Source organism: Equus asinus, chromosome 16 (genome assembly GCF_041296235.1).
Source record: "Equus asinus isolate D_3611 breed Donkey chromosome 16, EquAss-T2T_v2, whole genome shotgun sequence".
In the NCBI taxonomy this organism is placed as follows: Eukaryota; Metazoa; Chordata; class Mammalia; order Perissodactyla; family Equidae; genus Equus; species Equus asinus.
Genome location: NC_091805.1, coordinates 3,195,407 through 3,218,727, shown reverse-complemented (window position 1 = coordinate 3,218,727; position 23,321 = coordinate 3,195,407). Strand labels below are relative to the sequence as shown.

Below are 23,321 nucleotides of genomic sequence, written 5' to 3'. Positions count from 1 at the left end.
GCTAAAGGGAGTGGATTTTATTCTGAGGACAGTGGGAGCCAGGAAGAGGGTGCTACGCAGAGGAACGATGTGATGAGAGTTACACGGGGAAGGATGAACCTGCTGAAATGTGAAGAAATGACTGGGGGCGGGGACACCTGACGAGAAGAAGCAGGAGTTAGGCACAGAGATGGAGTCTACATGGGGAGGTCGACAGAACCGGACGGTTCATTAGACGTGGAGGGCAGGAGAGGAAATGCAGGAGTGGAGACTTGTCGCTGGACACTGGATGGACAACAGGGCCACTCACGGAGACGGGAAACACAGGGGGAGAAGCCTCTTTGGCGGAGTCAGGGGGACACCAAAGTCCGTTTTGGAGAAGGTGAGTTTCAGATGGTTGTTAGACTCCCAGGGGAGCCATCCCACTAGGACCACTAGAACTGGTTCTGAGAGTCTGGAGCTCAGACGGGCAACTCAGGCTGGACAGACGGATGGGGGTCAGCACTCAGCCAGCAGTCTCGGGAGCGACAGGGAGACGGACCGTCAGGAGACTGTGGAACATGAGAGCAGAGCGCCTGGGACCAAACCACGAGGAAGAGCAAACGTAATGGAAAGAAGAGAAAACAGGAGTGGCCAAAGAAGTGAAATAACTAGTCGGTAGCTTCCTCTGCCCCGAGGCCATTAAACCTGGGAAGGGCAGGTCCTCCACCTCATTCACGACTCTCTTCCAGCACCTGGTCCAGAGCGCGGTGGGAGGCAGCCACTCAGTAGGTAAGTCTGAGCGAATGCATAAATCTCCGAGGTCACACGATGTGAAGTGGCACGGCCACAGCAGTCAGGACGAGGCCAAACAGGATTTCACTCCCTGGGGCATGTGGAGGAAAGGGATCCGGAAGGTTCTCTGACAGCTCTACAATTCTAGGATTCCAAGGAAGCCCTGGCTTAACCCTCATCACAAAACACTGAATGGGAAATCAAACCCACGCACTTTCTTATTTCCCAGTCTGCACCACTGTCTGTAAACACCGCACTCCGGGTTGAGCCAACGTCTGCCAACTCGGATGCACGTTGGCTGTGCACCACGGTCACCGGGCAGAACAGTCCATAGGGTGACCTTCTCGTCCTACCCGGAACCCAGTGCACTGGACGGGGCTCCCAGCCGGCCGCCCACTGATGCTAAGTGAGGACGTTTCAGAGAAGGTCCTGCTGCCAAGCATGGGAGCGGTGGGTGTGCACAAGAGGCTCCGGCAGGAGAGCCTGATTCCTCTCACTCCATCCCGGCCTGGTATTTCCCGGGCAGCAGAGACATCCGCACTCGTGTTTAGCTGTTCATCACAGGAACATCTATATTTTAGGTATGGTTTAAAATTTTAAATATTTTTCTTATAAAAATTGCTTTAGAAAAACTTAGGGAAGTGTTAATAAGACTAAAAATATTTCACAATCCCCCTATCCAAAAATAATCATTATTATCATTTGGGGTTATCACCGCTCCTTTTCTATATACTGTTCTAAATAGACAAGATTGAACAAAATATCTTTGTCCATTGCTTCTTAACACAACATTCTATTTTATGTAAATAGCAAGTTTCTGTAGTCATACCCCTACTGCTGAGAACTTACTTTGTATCCGGCTTTTCAGGACTGTAAGTAAGATTGTTATTAATAACTTTGCCCATAAATTGTTATCGTCATTCTTAGGCCATTTCCCTAGAACAGAGTCCTAAAAAATGAATTCCTAGGACAGATACAACGTAATTATTACTTAACCTTCTTTGATCTGACAGAAAAATATTTTTACTACCAACCCGTAAATTATAAACAGATGCAGAAGTATCCACAGGCATACACGCACACTCCTACCAATTTCTAAAGGGCTAAAATACAAAACGTAAGGAGGCATTTATGCAACAGTTGTAAGAGGAACTTCCTAAATTGATTTCTACCTAGAAAAAGCTTTTTTCCAGCATAAAAAACCTGGTGTGAAATGTACTTTGCCTTCACGTGAACGCTCACCCATAGCGTGTCACAGACTCCACATGCCACAGGGGACGGTGAAGGGTCAGAGCCGGAGGGACTCAGGACACCCTCTGGTCCCAACTCCCACTGTGTGAAGGAGGAAGCTGGGGCCCAGGGAGAAAGACCACTCTTAGCACCAGCTTTGGTGACAAAGCCACACACTCAGAGAGTGAGGGCAGACCTGGGACAAGAGCAGGTCCCTTCAGGTCAGCTCCGTGCCCCCTGAAGGTCTCGCGCAGGCCGGCACTGTGCCAAGTGCCTGATTGCGGCGAATACAACAGGGTTGGGGACAGGGGGACAGGGGGACAGGGGGTGCCCGGGAAGAGGCAAACTAACAGGAAGGTTGTTAAAGGGACTGTATTCATTTTCCTCTGGGGGAGAGTGTCTTCACGCTGTCGTCTTACACAGGAATTTTTTTTTCCCAACTTGGGTTCTAACGACGTTATTTCTTAAGAAGGAATGGAAGCTTCTTACACTTATTCCCCAAATCAGATACAGGACATAAATAATGACATCTACCAGGTTTCATAAAATAATGGACTAATAACAACAACCACCACAATCGCTAACTTTTATTGAGTGATTACAACGTGCCAAGCACTATTCAAAGCCCTTTGTTTAAAAAAATTCATTTAGGTTGAGTTTCTACTAAATCAGAGCAAGTCCCCTTAGGAACTAATTTTAGAAAATCCCAAACCTAATGGTGCCAAATAACTAAATCTCATAGAGTTCAGAGAATCCAGTCTGATGAGGCAGCACCTAATGCAAACAGAATGTAACCGTGTAAGGAGGGGAAACACGGGTCATTGAGAAGCAAGCTGTGAAGGCCTCTCGGAAAGGGGAAATCACGTGGTCCAGGAAATCAGCCTCAAGTAGGAACCTTCCAGACCGACCGGTTCAACGCTTGGCCATTCTGCACTCAAGGAGATGAGCTTCACCACGCGCAATGCCGGCTCCCTCGGTGGATGGAAACTAAAATTTGATGAACCCGAAACAACACTATTTTATTTCTCAATTGAGAGGTTCTCAGAAGCAGCCAAACAAATAGAAAAAGTAACTAATTACAAAAACGAAAGAAAAAGAGGCTCTAAATTAGGACCGCTTGGTTGAGAGGCGACCGAAGTGTCACTCAGCAGCGAGAGGGCGCGTTGAGGGCATGGCATTGGGGCCTGACACCATCAGAGACTCGTTCAGACTTCCCTTAGTCTTCAGAGAGATCGTCCTTCCACACCAGGTCACTCAACAGGGAATTTCAACTACCGAGGCATCTGTTGATCCCTGTGCAAAAGTCAGAGACTCCAGGGGAGAAAGGATTGTGCTCAGGACACGCCCCGCTCCGGTGTGCCCGTCGTCCCATCTCTGAGGGAGCCACACGCCCGAGACCCGGGAGGCACCCGGCCACACCCAGCTGAGGTCCAGTGAGGGCACTGGCCAGTGCCCTGACAGGTCTGGGTGCTGAAGCAACAGAGAGGTTGCCACCGCCCAGCAATCGCTGCCCATCTGCTGGCCTGACAGCTTCCAAAGGAGCTCAGTGGTTGTCACCACATCGAGACCACATGTGGTGGAGCAGGACGACCCAAGAATGAGTGACCGTGGTGACAGGCGTGTAGAGCTTACTGCATCAGGCACGGCACTCACGCTCCACCTACCACACGGGACTCAGTCCCAAGACAATCCCACGGGGAGTCACTCTCAGTTACAGGCACAGCCCCACATTAAAGAGGGACACACTGAGCCAGAGAGGTTTAGACTTGCCCGGGTCACACAGCCGGTCCGTAGGGGAGGTGGCACTGGAATCCAGGTCTGTCTGACTCCAAGGGCCTGCTGATGCTCATGGCTACAGCCAGTGCCTCCATACTTAGTTCAAGAGCTCAAGCTGAACTTGTTATTTTGCCAACTAATTTGAAACCCTAACGTCTCCAAAAAGGGACCATCCTCTTTATCAAGCAAATGATCTCAGCAAAACGGAGTCCCCAGGCACAGGAAGCAGAACTCAGGGTCTACGGACTGAATATTTGTATTCCCCCCAAATTCCTGTGTTGACACCCAACACCCAGTGTGATGGTGTGAGGAGGTGGGGCCTTTGGGTGATAAGGTCATGAGGGTGGAGCCCTCACAATCTGGGTTAGTGCCCTTATAAAAGGCCCCAGAGCTAGCTAGTCCCTCCCGCCACGTGAGCACAGTGAGAAGACGGCCATCCATGAGCCAGGCAGCAGGCTCTCCCCAGACACCAAGCCTGCCAGCACCTTGGTCTCAGACTTCCAGCCTCCAGAACTGTGAGAAATAAAATTCTGTTGCTCATAAGCCACCCAGCTTATGAAATTTTCTTACAGCAGCCCGGAGAGCCTAAGACACTGCGATTATACTGAATGAGGCAATAGGAGCGCGACAGTACAAGATTATCTCTAAACACCCGGACTCTCGGGGGCTGAGACGTGCAGGCAGGCAGGTCCCCGGTGGAAGGCGTCCTCACGTTGCCCGCAAGGGCCTTCAGAAACTCAGGGTTTGGTTTTTCTTCTTTTAAAGAAAATATTACAAATCGTGGTCAGTTTGCTCAGATAGTTTTACAAGTTGGGTGTTTTCCTAAACAAATGTAATGTCTGGGAAAATGTGAAATGTAGGGACGCTGTTGTTGAAGTTTCCCATGACAACACTATTTATGATAACAACCGGCCAGCATTGGCCAGCCCAGCCCTGGGCAGCGGCCAAGAAGCCAGGTGGGCGAACCCTCCCTGTGCAGCCTCACAGGGACGGACCGGAAGTGCACACAGCCAGGGTCACCAAGGGGCAGCGGAGTTCAGTGGGGGCTGTGGAGTCATACAGACCTGGGACTTCAGACCTTCTCCAAACCTCAGTTTCTTCATCTGTAAAACAAAGATAATGATACCTCCTCACGGAGTTGCTAGAACGAAATATCGATGGCATGTAAAGTGTACGATGTATTAAAAAGTGCTCAATAAACAGCAGTAATTAATACTAGATAACTTTCGACGTCCTTGTACCTGTTAGGGCACAAGGCCACGTGCAATTCTGAACACACAGTCGACACATGAGCAGCCCCCGAATGAACCCCTCCCGAGGTTTCCAACCGCTGAGCCTCTTCGTGCCCAGCTGAGAAACGCACCCTCAGTTTTTAAGAAGTTGCCAAAGCTTCCGGCCATGCCTCCCGCCCACACAGCCAGCTGCGCAGACACAGCAGGTGAAATGTGCCAGCACGCCTCCAGAAACCAAGCGTCACAACCCAAATCAGACCGCACGTGGCCAGAGCCACACAGGTGGGCAGCAGCCAGCGCCCGCGGAGGGGCGCGCTCTGGGGAGAGGCAGCCAGCTTCACGCAGACTGCGGAAATGCACGGGTTGGTCTCCACCACCGCAGAATTAGGAAGGTTCCTGGAGGAGCAACTGGCAGTCCCTTACGGGACAAAGAATGTGATTTTTGTTTTGATTCCCCCTGCTCCTGGCGCACCACCAGACATACGATAAGACTTTCATACACATTTGATGAAAACAAGCGAGTGAATACACCAAATTCAGACTGCTAACTCAGTTTCTACGCCTCTATCCATGAGTGTATACAGGTGTAGACAGACGACAGCTAGATTCTATTGATCTCAGGGAAGCCAGCAAACCGGGCTCTGACCACGGAGCTGAGGCGACATGGGGACACAAGGACAGCCCGGTCCATGTCAGCTCCACTGAACCTGCGTGAGCCGGGCACCTGCAAAGGGAAGTGTGATGTGGGAGGGAGGAGCTCTGAACTCCGTCAGGAGACCGAGGTGGCTACCTGACCGTAACGAAACCAGACAATGCTTCTGAGCCTCAGTTTCCTCACCCACCAAATAAAGATGATCACAACATCTTACCGGGGGCTGCTAAGGTCAAGGAGATCACACATATGCAAACGCGTCGTAGGTGTCCCAGTTAGGACTAGGCTCAGCTACACACTGCCGAAACGGGAAAGCTAAAATGAGCAGCTTAAACAGCAGTATGCTTCTTGCTCATTCAAAGGAATCTAAGACTGATATGGTGGTTTCCCGTCAGAAGGGATGCAGACTGCCTCCTCAGAAAGATGGATGCTGGCGCTCCGGGCACTGCACCTGCATTCCGCGCGACAGCTGTGAGGAAGGGGAGGGGCCCAGGGTGGGTCCTCCTTCTCTTCCAGAAGGCAGTCTTCAAGTTCCAAACAGCACTTGTACTTGGATCTCATAGGCTGCGACTTAGCCACACGACCAGACCTGGCTGTAAAGGACACTGGGAAATGGAGCTTTTTAGCTGGGAGGCAACACACACAGGTACAAAGCAGAGCTCTTTGTGTAAAAGAGAAGTGAACACTGGGAGGCCGCTTGAACTCTTCGACAGATGGTATGTGAGTTACTGTAATTAGATAATTAATTAAAGGACTCCTTAAACAAACATTGTTAAAATTAAAACTTTATGGGGCTGGCCCGGTGACATAGTGGTTGGGTTCACGTGCTCCGCTTCGGCAGCCTGGGGTTAGTGGGTTCAGATCCCAGGTGTGGACCTACACACTGCTCACCAAGCCATGCTGTGGCAGTGACCCACATACAAAATAGAGGAGCATGGGCACAGATGTTAGCTCAGGGCCAGTCTTCTTCACCAAAAAAAAAAAAGCGTAAGAAAAAATTAAAAAACTTTACTAGGTGCTACATACAAGGGTATAAAGATAACACACAGCATCTATTATTAATAAACTCACTGTCTAGTACACAAGGCACCATCAGCTACCCAGTCAACCAAGGGGATCAAGCACCAAGTCCTATGGTGTCTCAATCAGTCCCCTCTCTCCACCCTCGGCCATATCTGAGTTTTGGCCTTCACCTGCTATGTCAAACCATCTTATCTGATCTAATGCACAGCTCTTGAATTTTACGTTCCTCCTCAAAGGTACCCCGAAGGCTTCCCGCTTGACATCCATCTCATGTCCCATCACGTCCAGACAGACTCTCCACTCTCTCGCTTGCCATACACCGTGTGGCCCATCTGACCTCCCATAGCACCAACTCCCAACACCTCTTCTGGGCTTCCCCTCAGCAGGGCAGAGATGGTCTTGGGTCATGGCCCGCATCACGATGCTCTCGGCTGCACTCGAGGCGCTCTCTGACTTCCTCCTCTGATTGACACCTGACCATCACGTGAGCGAACCTTCCCCAGACCCACCAGGCTTTTGCACCCCGGCTCCTTCCTCCTACTGCGGCTAGGAGTGGGTGCTGCCCTCGCCCCCTCCTCCTGCTCCCTCAGCAGCCCCGGGCACGCGTCTGCAGGCGTCCGTGTCCCTGCATTGCAGTGAACGCTCATTACTTCTCCCTTCTAGAAGATGTCTCTCATCTAGGCGTCCCCAGTGCCCAGCACCCTGCAAGCCTCCATTCATTCCTTCAAGGGGACCTCTGCTAACAAGGTAGACCCCTCTTCTGCTCTCACAGACCCTGCAATCTTAAAGGCGCCTGATAGGAGTTAAAGGAAAGCAGGATGAAGAAAAGGAGGGAAGGAGGGAGGGAGGAAGGGAGAGAGAGGAACAGAGAGGAAAGGGAAGAAAGAGAAGAGGGAGGTAATTAAAGGCCAATTAAGCCCGTGGGGCATCAACTTGTTAGCCTCCTGACAGCCCCCAAAATACCTGAAAGCCTCTGTCACATTCACGTTAATTCTTCTCTTTTCCTAACTTACACAGTATTCTTGGAGCTTTTCCCCCAACAGTCTCTAATACCACGCCCACCCTTGCTCTCTGCATTTTGAAACTGCCTCACTTTCCAAGCTTGACTCTCCTAATAATAAACATTTACCCTAGAAGATCTAATCCTTTCTGTGTGTTTTAGAAAAATGTAACCTAAGCATATCAGTAATTGGCAATCAACGGGAAGGCTGGGAGTTCAAAGGTTGAACACAGTCTTCTGAGGGACTCCGGAACACAGGACCCTTTCAAGGAGCCCTGAGAGGAATGTTAATTACTTAAGCAAAGTCATGCATGACACACGCACACCAAGTGTCCGGTCAAACTTTCACAACAGATGTAACTGGAGGTCTCGGGCTCATCTTTCTGCTGCCCAGAATTCCAGGCTTCAAACAGGATTAGTGCCACAGACCTGCTCCCATGCAAAAATAAACCATTATTGAAAGCCCAGCATTTTATTCAAGTGCCTGATGGAGCCCCAGGAATCCTTCGGCTGCACAGACTAAGACCTTCTCCCCTGACAACGCCGACCCAGAGGCGCTGTCGGGGAGCGTGACGCGGCAGCAATTCCGGGCGCGCTTTCTGCTTTCCTGCAGCAGGAAGATCCCTCCTCAGGATACGGCTCTACGAAGCTCTCTCCATTGGGGAAATTCTCACTCTCTCTCCGGATCAAGTGCTGAACCTTGTCATTCATTCACTCGACAAACAGTAACAAGGATTCCGGTAGACACAAGAGGCTGAACGGTGAAGTCACGGGCCTGCCCTCAAGGGGCTTGGCATCTGCTGGGGAAGCAGGCTCACGGGCGGACACTGGTGACGCGGCGTGGGAACGGTGGCAGCAGCGCCCACGAGGGCTCTGTGAGCTAGGAGGGGAGGACGGTGGTGCTCAGGAACTAGAAAAGGCGCTTGTGGGAGTGGTCCTTGAACTGGGTTGTTTAAAATGAGCAGAGGGTGCTAGGGATGGGGCTGGAGAAGGGATGAGTGGATGAGGATGCTTCAGGCAGAAGAGGCTGCTGTGTGAGTGTCCGGACCCATTAAAGGACATGATGAACCCAAGGAAGGGGGTTCAGCGGGGTTGAGGGCAGGAACCTGGAAGACAAAGGAGGGAGGGCGGGGGAGCTGGAGCTGGGATGGCCAATGACCGAGTCCTGGCACCTTAGCTCCTACTGAGCCAGAGAGCGAAGCCACTGCGGAACTATGACCAGAAAGGAGGGCACACGGCACATGTACATTTTGAAGGGCAGGTTGGGCAAAGAAACTCTGAACGCGTGGAGTGCTTCTGCATCACGGCCAAGTGCTACGCTGGAGTTCCCTGATCATTCAGGAAGCAACAGTTTACGACGAGATCCTTAGGAGGAAGGAAGCAGAAACCAAGAGGACAGGGGAGGGCAAAGAGAGAAACTTAAGCTACTTCACATGTCTGCTTTGAGCAGCAAGTGCTGTTCCATGTGTGTCAGCACTTGGTGAAATGAGAAGTCCAAACCATGGTGCAAAGCATATGAGACAGAGACTGCCGGCTGCCTACCCAGTATCAACTCTTCCCTTATTCCCTGCTAACAGAACCCCAGTACAGCCAGGTGTGGCCATGTGGCCAAGTTCTGGCCAATGAGATATAAAGATAAGTGTTACATGGGATGTCATGAAAGCTCCTGAAAAGGTAGACAGCTGACACATGTCTCATCTGTCCTTTGCCCTTCTACTTTTCCCTGCCTGGAATGTGATGTGATGGATAGAGCTCCAGCAGCCATCTTGTGTTCCTGAGGTGGAAACTACAAGCTATGTTAGTAGCATGTATATAAATGGAGCAGAAAGATGGGAGGAGACTGATGACTTCATGGAGCCACCATATGAGTCTGGGACTGCCAATGGAGCCACCATATGAGTCTAGGACTGCCACCTACTTCCAGACCTCTTTTGTGAAAGAGAATAAAACTTCAAATTGTGAAAGCCACTATATTCAGGTTTATCCTAACTGATCAGTCATATAATTCTACTCTCCTTCCTTTCCTCTGGTCAAAGAAGAAGAAATGCTGATACTTTCTGAAAATATGCTTCTCTAACTTGGGACTCAGAATATGCACTCAAAGAAAAAATATGCTCCTGGGGATTTGAACACCTACATACGATTGCTGCTGCTCCTTCCCCTGAAACCAGAATCCATGTTTCTGTTGTCAAAATTGTCAAGCAAAGGCTCACACGTGTAAAGGAAGAGTGGGCAGCAGCTGAGGGACTCACAAGGACAGGGAAGCTCCTAAGGGGCATACTGTGGCTTGTGCACCAGGAGACAAGCAAAGGGATTTGCCAAGGAGGAGGAAAGACAATACGAGCAGAGAGCATCAAGGGCTTTCCAGGCATCCTTGCACTCCCAGAAGTAATCTATGCAGTCAGTGAGAACATGGGTAAATAAGTTTTGATATAGCCGTCCAACCGAATTCAAAGCCCAGTTAGAAGGGGTGAGGTCCTCCTGCAAGTCCTGCCATGGAAAGATCACCCAGGGATATGGATCAGTGACAAGCAAGCTGCGAAACGCTTCGTAGAGAAAGGTTAGATGACAAGGGATGGCTCGACAGACTGACGCACAGACGCACTGACTCAGGCAGTGGATATTATCCTTTGAAGACATGCAGCCAACGTGCTTTCCATTTCCTTCGCAGCAGCCACACCACCCCGACTCCGCCCTCAGGAGGAGAACAGGACGTCCACGGAGCTCCCACCGTCCTACCCTGGGGAAGTATCAGAGGGACAGGGAAGATGCTTGCTGGCCTCGCGGGTCCTCATCCCCTACACTGGGCTAAACTTCCAGAAAGGCGGAAGGGGACGGAGTCACATATAAGGAAGGGGGAAGAAAAGCCACTCAGAGCACACGCCACCCTTTCCACCAGGAACTCTTAGAGACCAAGGGGCCTCCACGCCCAGAGGCCTTGGAGTGGCGTGAAACTGCAACAGCCCAGCTGTACGCGAGGCCACCCATGACTCTCGGGAAGATGGAGCAGATGCCAGTGGTGACAGTGGACAGTTGCCATGTGTGTCATGATGCGTAGTTTGGGTGACATTTCCACCGAGAGAACTGCCTACAAGTCCACCAGCCACAGACTTCTGCAACAGATGCTGGCCCAGGACAGCCCGGCCTCGCGGAGGCCGAGGACGCCGGAGGCCAGAGGCCGGCTGCCTCCCAGCCACCTGCTGCCCCCATGGCCCCACCCCGCCCAGGACATCAAAAAGACCTGCCATGGTCCCGGGCCCTCGCAGAGGTAGTGTTTGCAACTCCATTACATTTGCATGTGCATTTTTAAAAGTCCTGGAAGGATGTCCAAGAAACCGGTCACCATTCAGACCTTTAAGGAAGGGGACTGGGTGTTCTGGGGAGAGTGCAGGAAGACTTGCTTCCCACTTTGTACTCTTACTTTTCAAATGTTTGAAAGTGAGTTTTAAAAATGGAGTTCTCAGTGGAGTTGGTTCCATGAGCTTTTTCCACGAGGTTCTGGGATGTTTATGAGCGAGTCACAAAGTAAATGCCTGACAGAGACAGGGACCCTCAGACACACTGAGCTAGTTAGGGGACTTTAGGGGAACTGGGTGGGATTTGGGCCCCCGCATTGAGCCCATCGATGATGACTAATAGCCAGTGCTTAGTGAATGCTTGCGAATGTGTTAGGTACCATGTCAGGCACTTCACCTGCATAAACTGACCTCCTCCCCAGCAACCCCTGGAACTAGATTCTAGGCTCTGGGTAGAAATCCGGGACTGCTTGTTCTTGGGGCCCCTGGTTACCTCAGCTTTCTTCGCCAGCTTCCCAAGGGCTGAGCTCTGTTGGCGAGTGGCTCCCTGGGAGCGAGCTCTGCCTTTCTGATGGGAGTAGGGACATCCCAGGCTGAGGGGACCAGTCAGCCCACCAGAGGGATGCAGAAGGAATTTATCCAGAGACAGGGCTTCATTTGGGCCTCACTTTAGCTGCCCCACCCCCATGCCTTCCAACATCAGTGACAATCCCCTTGCCTAAGGTCCAGCACGTGCTAACGCTTAAAGGGGCGTCAGATGTCATCTTCTCCGAGCTCCAGACCACATGTGCGCAGCATGGCTGGCATCACCAGGACCCCCACCACTGACAGGGGCCATGATGCCATGGGGCCAGGCCAGCCGGGCACATCAGGAGGGCTCTGGGGGCGCTGGGGCTGCCCTTCTGCCTTTCTTCCCAAGCAAATACTCATGAACAAATCTTCGTAGAGATAAATACGGCCTAGCACCGGGATGGCCTTCAAAACAAGGCTGAGCGGGCCCCAGAGCCGCGGTGACCTTATTGTTGAATGTGGGATAACAGCAAGCAGTGGGGCTGCTGTGGGCAGTGTGTCAGCCCACGATACCGTGTCATGCACATAGTAGGCACACAGGCTGTAGTACCCACAGCTACTATAGCATTAAAAGTATGTATGCCTGGCTTGTCTCCGGGCCTTGAATGCCAAGCTGTCCATCCAGATCAGGTCCGGCCGAGGGCCGGGAGGACTGGGGCGGGGGCAGCACTGTGAGACCACACCGCCCCGTTGGCGGCAGGTCGGTGGAGGATGGGAGCTGGGCTAAGCGCTCCTCTGGTCCCGAGGGGAAGATGGAATTTTGGCATTTTTAGTTTCCCTCCAAAAGAAGAAAAAGAGAGAAACACAAAAACAGGAAGCCAGCTGAATTTATTTCTCCTACTTTGATTTACACCCCCCTTCAGCTCACAATCATTGTTTTTAAATTAATATTTTAACTGTCTCTCCTGAGAAAAAGGAGGGATAACTTATCTGTTTTTAAAAAGAAAATAAGTCCAAAGGGCAAAGAATCTGGCCCCATTGAAATAATTCTCTTCAGAAAAGCTATAAATAAGATTTCTGATTCAAAATTGAGATAAGATTATCCAAGGGAAATGGGAGAAAAAAATTTACGCCTAGATTAGCAAACTCCCTAAAAGGATCAGTTCCCTTCAGTTAAGAGGATTTTTTTTTTTCTTTAAAAGCCTCTCCCCAATTAAAAAAAAATAAAATAAAATTAACATCTGTGAACCCCTTCAGACATGTGAACTGAATTTCACTTAACCTGGCTGGCCTGTGGGAGTCCAGCCTGTTCTGCGGTCCTCCTGACGGCCAAGCCCCCCAGGGAGACCCAGCTCATGGCCCCCACATGTCCAGCCTCTGCCCACCCTACCCCCACAGGGGAGAACACTCCCCTCTGAGCTCCTACTGATCCGGTTCCCCTGGGCTCTGCAGGATCTGACACAGCTGTCCTCGGTCCCACCCCACAAACATCCCCATGCTCTGCCTGCTGGTCTGTCCTCATGCTTTTCGTTAACTTCTTAGGTCCCTCCTTTGCCACAACAGTCTTATTAAAATCCCATCCAATCCAGTCTCACCTTTTTCTCCATGGTCTCACTCACCCTCAGGTCTTTATTTAATACTGCCAGTGGCAGAGACTGCTCATTGCCCCAAACACCTCTTCCAAAGTACTAGAAATGCAGCTAGAAATCAGGCTTCCCAGAAAAAAGACTACATTTCCCAGCCTCCCTTGCAGCTAGGCGTGACCATATGACCATGTTTGGCCAATGGAATGTGAGAAGCAGTATGCCCTCTGTTACCCCATTTCCCCTTTTGTCTGGATGGGATGCTGGGATGCAGGGTGGGATGCAGGATGCAGGTCATGCTGGGATTCAGGGTGGGATGCAGGATGCAGGGGATGCTACTATGCATGGTGGGATGCAGGATGCAGGCACACTGGGATGCAGGGTGGGATGCAGGATGCATGGGATGCTAGGATACAGGGTGGGATGCAGGATGCAGGGGATGCTGGTATGCAGGCTGGGATGCAGGATGCAGGGGATGCTGGGATGCAGGGTGGGATGCAGGATGCAGGGGATGCTGGTATGCAGGCTGGGATGCAGGATGCAGGGGATGCTGGGATGCAGGGTGGGATGCAGGATGCAGGCATCCTGGTAAAGCCATCTTGGCCCACACGAATAAAGACTACAGATGGAAGCAACGAGTCAGGAGGCTGAAAAGGGCAGGATGGCTTATGCTCTGCCTTCTCTCTTGTAGAAGGCAGTGTTATTTGGGGTCTTCGTTATAGCAACCAAGTCTGCATCCTGACTGGTACTCCGTCATGATGATGAGTATACTAAACCCCTTTGCTCAGCCCAGGTCTCACTCCTGAGACCCACGCTATCTCCCCAAATCCAGAGACTATCTCCACTAGGCTCCTACCTCAGACTCATCCTAAACTGTGACTTCCACCCCAGCCCACCTTCTTCCCAGTTTTTTTTTTTTTTTTCCCCAAATAGTTCCATATTCTCTGTGCTGAAAACCTTCGTGTTATCTTTGAATCCACCCTCTCCTTCAGGTCTCGGGTCCTATTTAAGGTGGTCTGCAAAGCCCCTCAGAAGCGATCTGCTCTATAGTCCCCACCTCACCCTAACAAAGGCCTGCATTCTGACAAACGTGTGCTGCTAAATAACCACTTCCTGCCTCCAGTGTCCCCATCCACTGCGACCCGGTAACAGCACCGTTTACTGAGACCCGGTGGTGCCAAGCCCTGGGTTGGGCAGTTTATACACATTATCTCTAATCACAACCACCACTAAGGTGGATGTTGTTACTGTTATTTTACAGATAAGGAAAGTGAGCCTCTAGGACATCAAATAAAATCTGTCCAAGGTCACACAGCTAGGAAGTAGCAGAAATAGGGTTTGAACTCAGGAACATCCAGGGTCCATCCTGCCGCTTGGCACATGGGAGCACTTGATAAACCATCACAGAACAGAAGAACAGAGGAACGCGTCCCCACACCCGCTTTGGTCAGCCATCCTAACTCACTGCCTTAGTCACGTAGTTTTCATTCTCCCGAGACAGAGCCAAGTGTAAGGCCCCAAATTTTCATTGCCCCCTCCCCTTACTAGCCCCAAATAGGATGTCATCCAAGTAAAAATAATATGGCTGCTCTGCAACGTAGCTTGAGGGTAAGACCTCAAATCTTTACCACCACCCTCCCCCAAAGCCACTCTCAAGTAAACACACAATCGGGGGAAACACTTTTGCTCACCAGCTCCAGGACGAGCCCTCTGACCCTCTCCATCACCCCTGCCTCCGACCACAGAGCTACCCCACACATTCCAAGACAGAAACTCGGGGGTCTCTACCGTTTGACTGTGGCCTCCAGGAATCCACAGCATCAACAGCAGACTCCTGGCCCAGCTTCGAGGCTCTCCACGATTCAGGCAACCTCCTCCCCAGCCTCTTCTCTGGGGAACTCCGGCTCCGGTCAGCGCCCCCCATCACCTGGCCTGCAGCCAGGTCTCTTCTCACGCCTGGGCCAGGTGTGGCCCCTGCTCCGCCCTCCGCTATGCTGAGCTCTGCCTGCCTTACTGGATCCTTCCAGGCCCAACCGGAAGTCAGCTCTGAGGCCTCTGATATCCAGTGTTCTCTCCTTCCCTGGGCTTCTGGAGCACGGGTCATGCGAAAGCCGCCCACTGCTCTTAGAATGAAACCCGATTCCTTACGCAGGCCTCCAGAGCCGAGCCCTGCTGTCTGGCGTGGCCAGGACTTCCTTCAAAGACCCCGCACCTTCCCGCTTCGGGGCCATTGTATTTGCTGTTCCACTGCCTGGAATATTCTCCCCATATGGCCCACTCCCAGCTCCTCCAGACCCCAATTCAAATGGGGCTATGACAGAGGCCTTCCTCGCTTACCCCTCATAACAGCAACCCCCTGCCTCCCCTGAACACTCTGTACCCCCAGGCCTCTCCACCACTGCGACCTGGTACAACATGTATGCGTTTCTTTATTTTCTGCTCCTTTCCACTGGAATGGAGGCTCCCTTAGGACAAGGACTGAATTTGTTTTTTGGTTGTCAGTGCCTGTTATTCAATGAATTTATGTCGAATGAATGAATGAAGGAACGAATGAATGACTCGAGCACCACACTCCACCTTGAGCACAGCTCTCTACACACCAATTTTCTTTTTTCCTTTAGGTTCTTCCAAGTTCATCCTGACTTCACACCTTTGTGCTTCACGTTTCATGAGGCAGATCTGGGTTTTGTGGGGCCTGAAGCTTACATACCAGGGGCGGGTAGGTGGGACAGTGAGTCTTTAAAAAAAATTACAAATACAAAACAGCTAAGCTCCCCCCACCGCCCACCCTGGGGCCTTGGAGAGGCTGTGGAACGCAGAGCCAGGAGCATCACCTTCAGTAGCTTCCTGGGACATCCTCCTTTTCCTGGACCACTCACTCAGTTCTTCGGATGGCACTTGCCAGCCAGGCCTCAGTTCAAAGTTGTCCTCCCCTCAGAGAAGAATTCTCCCCAGCCCCCCACCATCACCTCGTTATCTTTTCTTCATGTCCCTTATCATTCACTCATGTGACTTTTATTACTATTTCATCACTTGTCTATTGTCTGTCTTTCCCACAAGAATGTCAGCTCAGGAGAGACTTTGTCTGGTTCCAGAGTGCAGGGCCCGGAGTGGTGTTTGCCACAAAACCGCGCTCTAAAAGATTTGCTGCATAAAAAGGAGCCCAACAGCCATCTCCCAAGTTCTCTGAAAACCCACATGACAAATAGGATCAGGGCAAAGAAACTGGACAGTTAACTCTCCTCCCTTCCATGACTCCTGTGACCTCTGAGAAGGGGGGCCGGGACCCTCTGAGCAACAGGAATCACTCCCCAGCTCTCACTGGGTTCCATCTATTTCTAACTGGAAAGTTCGGCAGAATACCCAGAGATAACTTTGTACTCAGAAAGGACACAAAGTTTGAGGCTTCATTTCACACATTATCTTTGGAGATGCTGTGACTTTCTGGTAAATTTAACAAAGCTTTTGGTCGTCTTGTCATCATCCTTCCCCATGGTGAGTGGTGATCTCCCCACACTGAATTCAAGGAGTTGATGAAATTTCAGTGCATTTTCTGCTTCCTTCAGTCTGCTTTCTGGATAGGTTAACCCCTACGGAGCACCCCTCATTCTTTCCTTTGAGAGGGTGAAAGAGCCCGCTTGTTCCCCAGCCTGGCTGCCCTCAGCTTCACCCATGACGCTTGCTGCTCCCATACATTTGGGGGCCTTGCCCTAGATGTACTTAATCAGAATGTCCGGAGGCTGGCGGGGCATTCTGGGTGTTTAACAAGCGCTTCAGATGACCCTGATGGGCAGCCAACCTTGGAAACCGCTACGAGCATCCTTAGAGGTTCAGATACAAAAGAAGCCATCTTCACGACACTCACAAGACAGAGGTCTAGATGAGTGGACCGACTTGGGAAAAATAAGTTCCTTTACAAATACTGTCTAATAAGAAATGAAAACATCCACCACACACACACACACACATACACACGACCAATTTTCCTCCATCTCTACGAGTCAGGGCACTAGCTAGACTATGGCATCTGGGAACGAGAAAATTACTAAGGTCCTCAAATTCCCAGGTTAGCCCCTTTGAGAAACTTAAGCACTTCTGGAAATGACGAGAAATCTTTCCGGTTTTGAGAGAACCAGACAGGTCACTGAAGGAGCGAATCGCTAAGCCTTAGCACCTGGAAGAACTCTAGCTGAGACTCCAGACGCATCCTGAGAATGTGTCCGGCCGGGGTGGAGTGAGGCACAAAGAGGACAGCACTGCAATCAGAACCCTGCTGTGTGAGCCAGGGCAGGCCGCTTCCCCACGCCGAGCCTCAGTTTCCCCATGTATAAAATGGGCATAAGCCAGGCTACCTCACAGAGAGAACCAGTGCAGTTTTACACACCAGACACTACTCAAATGGGCTCCTCCCCTCCCATCATCCAAAGCCAGGCTCAGATCTCACCTCCTTGATGGAACCTTCCCCGTTACCTCAGCTCAGGCAGAACCCTTGTCTTCTCTGTGGGATGGAGAGGACAAGGGGAAGGCAGTTCACCAGCGGGCAGGTAAAGAGCCACAGGTAGTCCGTGAACATCAAGTCATGAAACTGAACATGGATCTGCTGTCGTTTATTTGGGCTCCCCTCTCCCTTCTCCACACTCCTGACTCATCGTGCCCCGATTCTCCACTAAAGCCCACCCCTCCGGCCTCCATTCCATGGGAAGCGTCACGTGTGTGCAGGGGCCGATGAAGCCACAGCACCGCCCATGAGCTCCGCTCTCCTCACCATGCACGCTGTGCGACGTCACTGAATGCATCATGGCTTATGAGGTGACAGCAACAACCCGTTCACTATGCACATCCACCTCTGCCTCCAAACCCCTCGGCCACCTTGCACATCGAGCACCCCCGAGGTCTGGTCCTGGGAACATGGCCATGAGCAAGTGAGACAAAGACAGCTGCCTTCAAGGAGCTCACACTCTGGAAGCATCCGATCTCCCATGATCTTATCAATATCAGCTACTCACCACGAAAAGAAGCTCTCTTCTCTCGGGTGGACTTAGCGGTTAAATGCAGCAATCCCCAAGTCTGTTTGACCTGGAGTAGAAAATATTGGACCTGGGTCCTCTATTACATGCATATGTATTTATTCAGAACTTACACACATGTACTTCTTTTATACTATATTTTATAAAATACATACATAAAATAGAAACGTGTAAAGGATGAGATAAAAACTAAGTATAAACACATGCGACTACTTTCTTTTTTGTTTTTTCTTTCTGTTATCCCAGCGGATCACCGTGCACGGGGCTGGAGTGTGGTTTTCAAATTCCAGGTCAGACGTTCACTGCCGTGTGATCCTGGGCGAGCCCTGGCTCTTCTGTGCTTCAGTTTCTCTGTAAGACGGATAACGGCAATGCCTACCTTGCAGGGCCACTGAGAGGGTAAAATGAGGTGATTTAGGTTGAGTACTTACTCCTGGCATGTTATACACACTCAGAATGACAGCAAGTATTATCGATATATTACTATTATTTCTAAGTGGGATCTGTTCCCAAGCACGATTCTTGAATTCAGACAGACAGCATGCCTCTAATACAAAACGCTATTGTGGGGAGGACATGTTTCTCAGCCGTTAGTATCAGGTATCAAGAGGGCCACGGGTTCAAGACCCCAGTGGGGATCATGTTCTCCATTGTCAAAGACGCAGGTACGACATGACGGTGTACAGTGTTGGTCCCCATTGTAAATCTGCTTGTTTTGACCCTCCGGCAGGGTTTTCTGGCTGGAACCAGTTCACACAGGTCTCAGCTGTCGCCTCTCACCTGCCGCCGCCCCATGTCCTCCAGAGGCGTCCGCCCGGGTCCCGGGGGCCTGCAGTGGCGCTGACTGGTACACGCATTACGGTTTATTAGAGGACGTGGAAAAGTGCTCAGGCCTCAGTGCAGACCCAAGAGGAGTTTCCAAATTTCTCTATTTGAAGGGAACACTTTAAAACTGAAGTGTGTTTTCCTTGGCAGAGGTACCCCCATTAGACGCAATTTCTCCCTGACATTTCTGGAATTGTTTTACGTCTGTGTTCTCTATAAGGACTGTCCATGGAGGTCAGAACGGAAATTACATTCCCAAGAAGGCTCACATGAGCACCCAGGGCAGGGCACAAGCCCCAGCGGAACGTCCCCCCACCTAGCCAGCCTGCCAGGGCGATGATTAACAAGCCGGGCTGCCACGAAGGGGACTGGGCTGGGAGCGTGCCCAGCACCGCTGCTCCCCGGCCGGCACGGTCAGTGGTGTTTAGTCTATTGGAGTATTTACTCAGGATGCCTATCACCGTGGAACCGAGACAGCCGTCTGCGAGAGGACCGCTGCAGCCCCTGCCGGGCGCGGGGGGCGAGCAGATCTACTTGTCACGAGATTCCTCTCCCAGCCCAACTCAGCCCCCCGCCGGGAAAGCCTGGGTATGCTGGTCAATCACGGCAGCCTGGGCACGCCTGAGCCCCAAGAATCAGGCTTCAGAAGGGCCACAGGTCTGGTGACCCCTAACAACCTCCCTTGGGAACCAGGCACTTGGTGGCTCCCCAGAAGCACACACCGGGCATTCGGGCACCCCCTCCACCAGGCTGTCTGCCTTGGCTCAAACACGCCTTGAGGAAGCAAGGACTGCCTGTCACAGACACACAGAGCCCGGATGTCTCTGAAGAAAGGGGCATGACTTAGACTCTAAAGAGCTGGGTTCAAATCTCACCTCTGACACTTAGAGCCACGGAGGTCACCTCACTGCTCTGAGCCTTTATCCTCTCCAAACCGTGGAATTATAATCTCCCTCTTCAAAGACTAAGTGAGAAAACAAAAGTCAATACACTGAATTAGTCTATGTTAAAATTTAAACACATTTGATTTTGAGCCATAAAGTTAGAGGCAATATAGCACAAATTAAACAGACAAAAAAAAAAAAAAAAAAAGAGAGAGAGAAAGCTAAACAGACACTGGGAAAAAGAACTGGGAGAAAATTTTAGAAGTAGTTACAGCTGGAAGATGTTCTCTTCTTGCCCAAATTCCCCAGACATTCTAGCCCCCGTAGCAGTAAAGCAGTGAGAAGGAACCAGCAGTTTCCATATTCGAGAGCATGTCCTGGGACAGAAGTGCGAGCCTTGAGCGCCTGCCCACAGCCACCCGCCAGCAAACAGCAGCAAGAGCAAGCCAGAGCTAAAGACACGTGACAGAGGGTGACTCTGGGCTGTGACGGCCACACTGCTAACAAGGCAGAGTGGGAGGCTGAGAACCCTCTGGAGCGGCAGCAAACCGACCTGAAACAGCACAAGACACAGAGGCAGAGCAGACGCAGGTGCAGAAGAGCGTGTGGGCAGAAGAAGACGGAGACGGTTTTGCTCCCCACGTGCGACCCAGGGCTCCCAGTTCTCCAGAGTAGCGAGGACAGAATTATCGTCAGGGCCGTGTTACACCCACAGCTACCTATTCACTGCGACTTCTTGGATTTATGCTAAGGAAGCTCTTTAGTAAACTAGACATCATTCAGTTGTCAAGGTGGGTTGAGTTTGTTTCACGAATCCCGTATGAGGGAGCGAGTACAACGGAGAGTGTATAAGGTCTACCATTCCAGGGAGCGAGAGCGGAAGAGAGAGCCAGGCTCCAAGACTCCCAATTAAGGGCCAAATGCGTTCAGAGCCAGGCCAGCCTGGTGTCCTAGTCTGACGCAGCAAGAAAAGGTGTCAGTGGGAGGGAGAGTGGGGAAGTGGATCTGAGCCCCGGCAGACTCCCCCGGAATAAGAGGAAACAAACATCAGGGAGGCAGTGAGCCCCTTCCTAGAAATAGGCCAGCTCTTGGTCGCTGATTTTCAAACTACAAATCAGCACTCATTAAACCCGTTCTGTGACTCTCCACCAGCATAAAAAGAAAAAGTGAAACAAAGAAGTCTAAACTGCAATGGAAGACAAAAGAAGAGAAAGCACGAGAGCGAATCGCACACGGAAAGGGAAAGCGATGTTCCGTGAAAGCTGTGTTTACACGCCACCGAGTATGTTTACCCGTTACTGAGCGTGTGTACCGGCATGTGATCTCTTTGTTAGGTTAGAGTCAAAAAAGTCTGAAATCTGCTCTCCTCTAGGCTCTTAACAGGTCTCCACGTGACACCATGTGAGGCCTGCATGGCGCCATCTTGACACGGGTGGTTTCAATCTTTTCTCATGACTTGTACCCTCTGGCCTTCCAGCGTATCATCTCCTTGATTTTCACTGTTTTCAGCCCTTACTCCACAAGAGAATCTCCAGGGATATAAAAAATTACCAGTGCTCAGGCTCCACACCCACGGATTCTGATCTCATCAGTCTGGGTGGGGGCCTAGCAAATGGTATTTTTTACAGCCTCCCCAGGTAATTCCAACGTGCGACCGAGGTTGAGAGCCACTGGGTTAGGTCATTCCATCCTTACAACATCCCCTGAGGGAAAAGTGGAGAAGACACGATTATCCCAGCCTCGCAGACGAGGAAATTAAGGGCTGAGGCAATCGGGAGATTTAGCCAAGGCTGCATCCATGTCAGTGTCGGGGCTGGGTGAGGAGCCAGGTCTCTGGACTCCGGGCCCAGGGTGCCCTCGTCCCAGGGTCCCACACTCACCACTTCATCCAACATCTTCTTTCAGCTGCAAACAAGTCTCCCAATGAGAAGACAGACAGAAACAAAATCTCAGAATTTCTTTGCACAATCTTTCTCGGAAATGCATCAACAAACGCAAGTCCCTCCTTACTGGAAGAGCAAACCAGACCACTTCAGTAAATCAAGCCATTTGATGGAGACCAAGAGAGCTATTGATACTAGTTTGCCTGTCTCCAAGGAACAAAATACTGAAAGGCAAGGGCTTAAAATGCATGAAAACGTATCCAACGCACAATCAAATGAAAATGTCGTGGGCCCACAGCCAGGGATCATCTGCCAATTGGATCTCTTTCAGCGCCCTAAATTTAACCAGCTGGGACTTTTTTTCTCCCTCCCTTTTTTGTAAGTATCATCTTTTTCAACCTTCTGAAAGGAAGAGATTTCCTTTTAATGGGAAATCTGTATTTCATCATAAAGATGGAACACGGCGAGCTTGGTTGGGCCAACCTCCTGCGAAGCAGGTTCTCTGCGTGTCGGACGCTCGGCATGAAAGAAAGACTCGCATTCCAGCAAGTGCGTTTCAGGCACCACAGACCGGAAGCGCGGACCTGTGGAATTTCAGATGTTATCTCACCTCCATTCCCAACGTAGTAATAATACTTCACATTTGTAGGTCACCCGATCACCTTAGAAATCGGAATAATCTCTTAAATTTCCCACCTGTTCCAGAATGCACTGACTAAGTGCAGACGAGGCTGTGTCGTGTGCAGGTGTGTGGTGCGTGCACACGTGCTATATGTGTGTATAGGGGTGGAGAGAGAGCGCGGAAACTCAGGTATGTACGGTGCTTATGGCTGAGTGGGATCATGAGTACTCTTTATTTGTTTGTCTCATCATCATAGCTCTTCCTTAACAAATGCTTCAGCACTTTGCACTCTTAAAAGACAATTATTTTACCTGAAAAAGAATAACCATAAATCGCACGTGAAAAGTAGGAACAACTCTACCTGTAACGGAACGATAAGGTCAAAGTTCTCCCCCAAGGTGTGACCGCGGGGGCAGGGGCACCAGCCCGCCAACGCCTCAGTTGCCCCTTTCCTTTCTGCACCTGTCCTGCCGGGGGAGACAGGCTTCCAGGGACAATCGCGGGGAGCACGCTGGGGGGACACGGTTCCTCTGCGGCCTCTTCAGGACCAAGGCTGCGGAGCCGGGGCCGGCCGCGAGCCACATCCACGCAGGGACCCTCTGCTCCGACCGGGGAGGGGCAGTTTGGGATTGGGGGCTGGGCCCTGAGCCGGCTCTGGGCCTCCACCGGGCTGCTGCTCAAAGGCTGGTACGGGGACCAACCATCCTCACAGTTAGAAGAATTCCAGGAAGCGGAAATTCCTGTGGCAGCATCATTAAATGTGACAACTCTGACCAAGAAGATAATGGCTGGGCTCCGGGGCTGCATAAAAGGCAACCGTGGGCTTGCGTCTTTGGCTGAGCGGTGGCTGATGGGGAAAGGAGTCCAGGAAGGGCTGTACCAACTGTCCACCTATTTCCTCCTCATTCACTCAACAAGCATCGCCCGGGCAGCCCGGAGGCACGGCTGTTGCACAGTCCTCACTTTGCGGAGGCACAAGTGCCCAGCCGCAGGGAAGCGGGGGAGGTGAAATACAAGTCGGCCCC

General features: G+C 51.2%; 1 protein-coding gene and 1 long non-coding RNA gene across 5 annotated transcripts in view; both read right to left on the bottom strand.

The window, feature by feature from the left end:
* The window catches only part of ROR1 (receptor tyrosine kinase like orphan receptor 1), a 356,983-nt gene that overhangs the window by 187,932 nt on the left and 145,730 nt on the right, over window positions 1-23,321 (bottom strand). For 2 of the 3 annotated variants that reach the window (XM_070486465.1, XM_070486466.1), the window contains exon 2: window positions 4,824-4,862. The exons of the other annotated variant lie outside the window; for it this stretch is intronic. In XM_070486465.1, the coding sequence (XP_070342566.1) occupies window positions 4,824-4,862 (39 nt within the window). The remainder of the gene's footprint in view (window positions 1-4,823; window positions 4,863-23,321) is intronic. 3 annotated transcript variants of the gene reach the window in all.
* Window positions 18,165-21,871, bottom strand: LOC123277540 (uncharacterized). Of its 2 annotated transcripts, none has more exons than XR_006514528.2 (3): window positions 21,672-21,871; window positions 19,783-19,871; window positions 18,165-18,473 (listed from the first exon to the last, which is right to left on the bottom strand). It is a non-coding gene; the product is annotated as an uncharacterized lncRNA (long non-coding RNA). The 2 variants fall into 2 exon arrangements; XR_011494783.1 differs by lacking the exon at window positions 21,672-21,871 and adding an exon at window positions 20,064-21,353.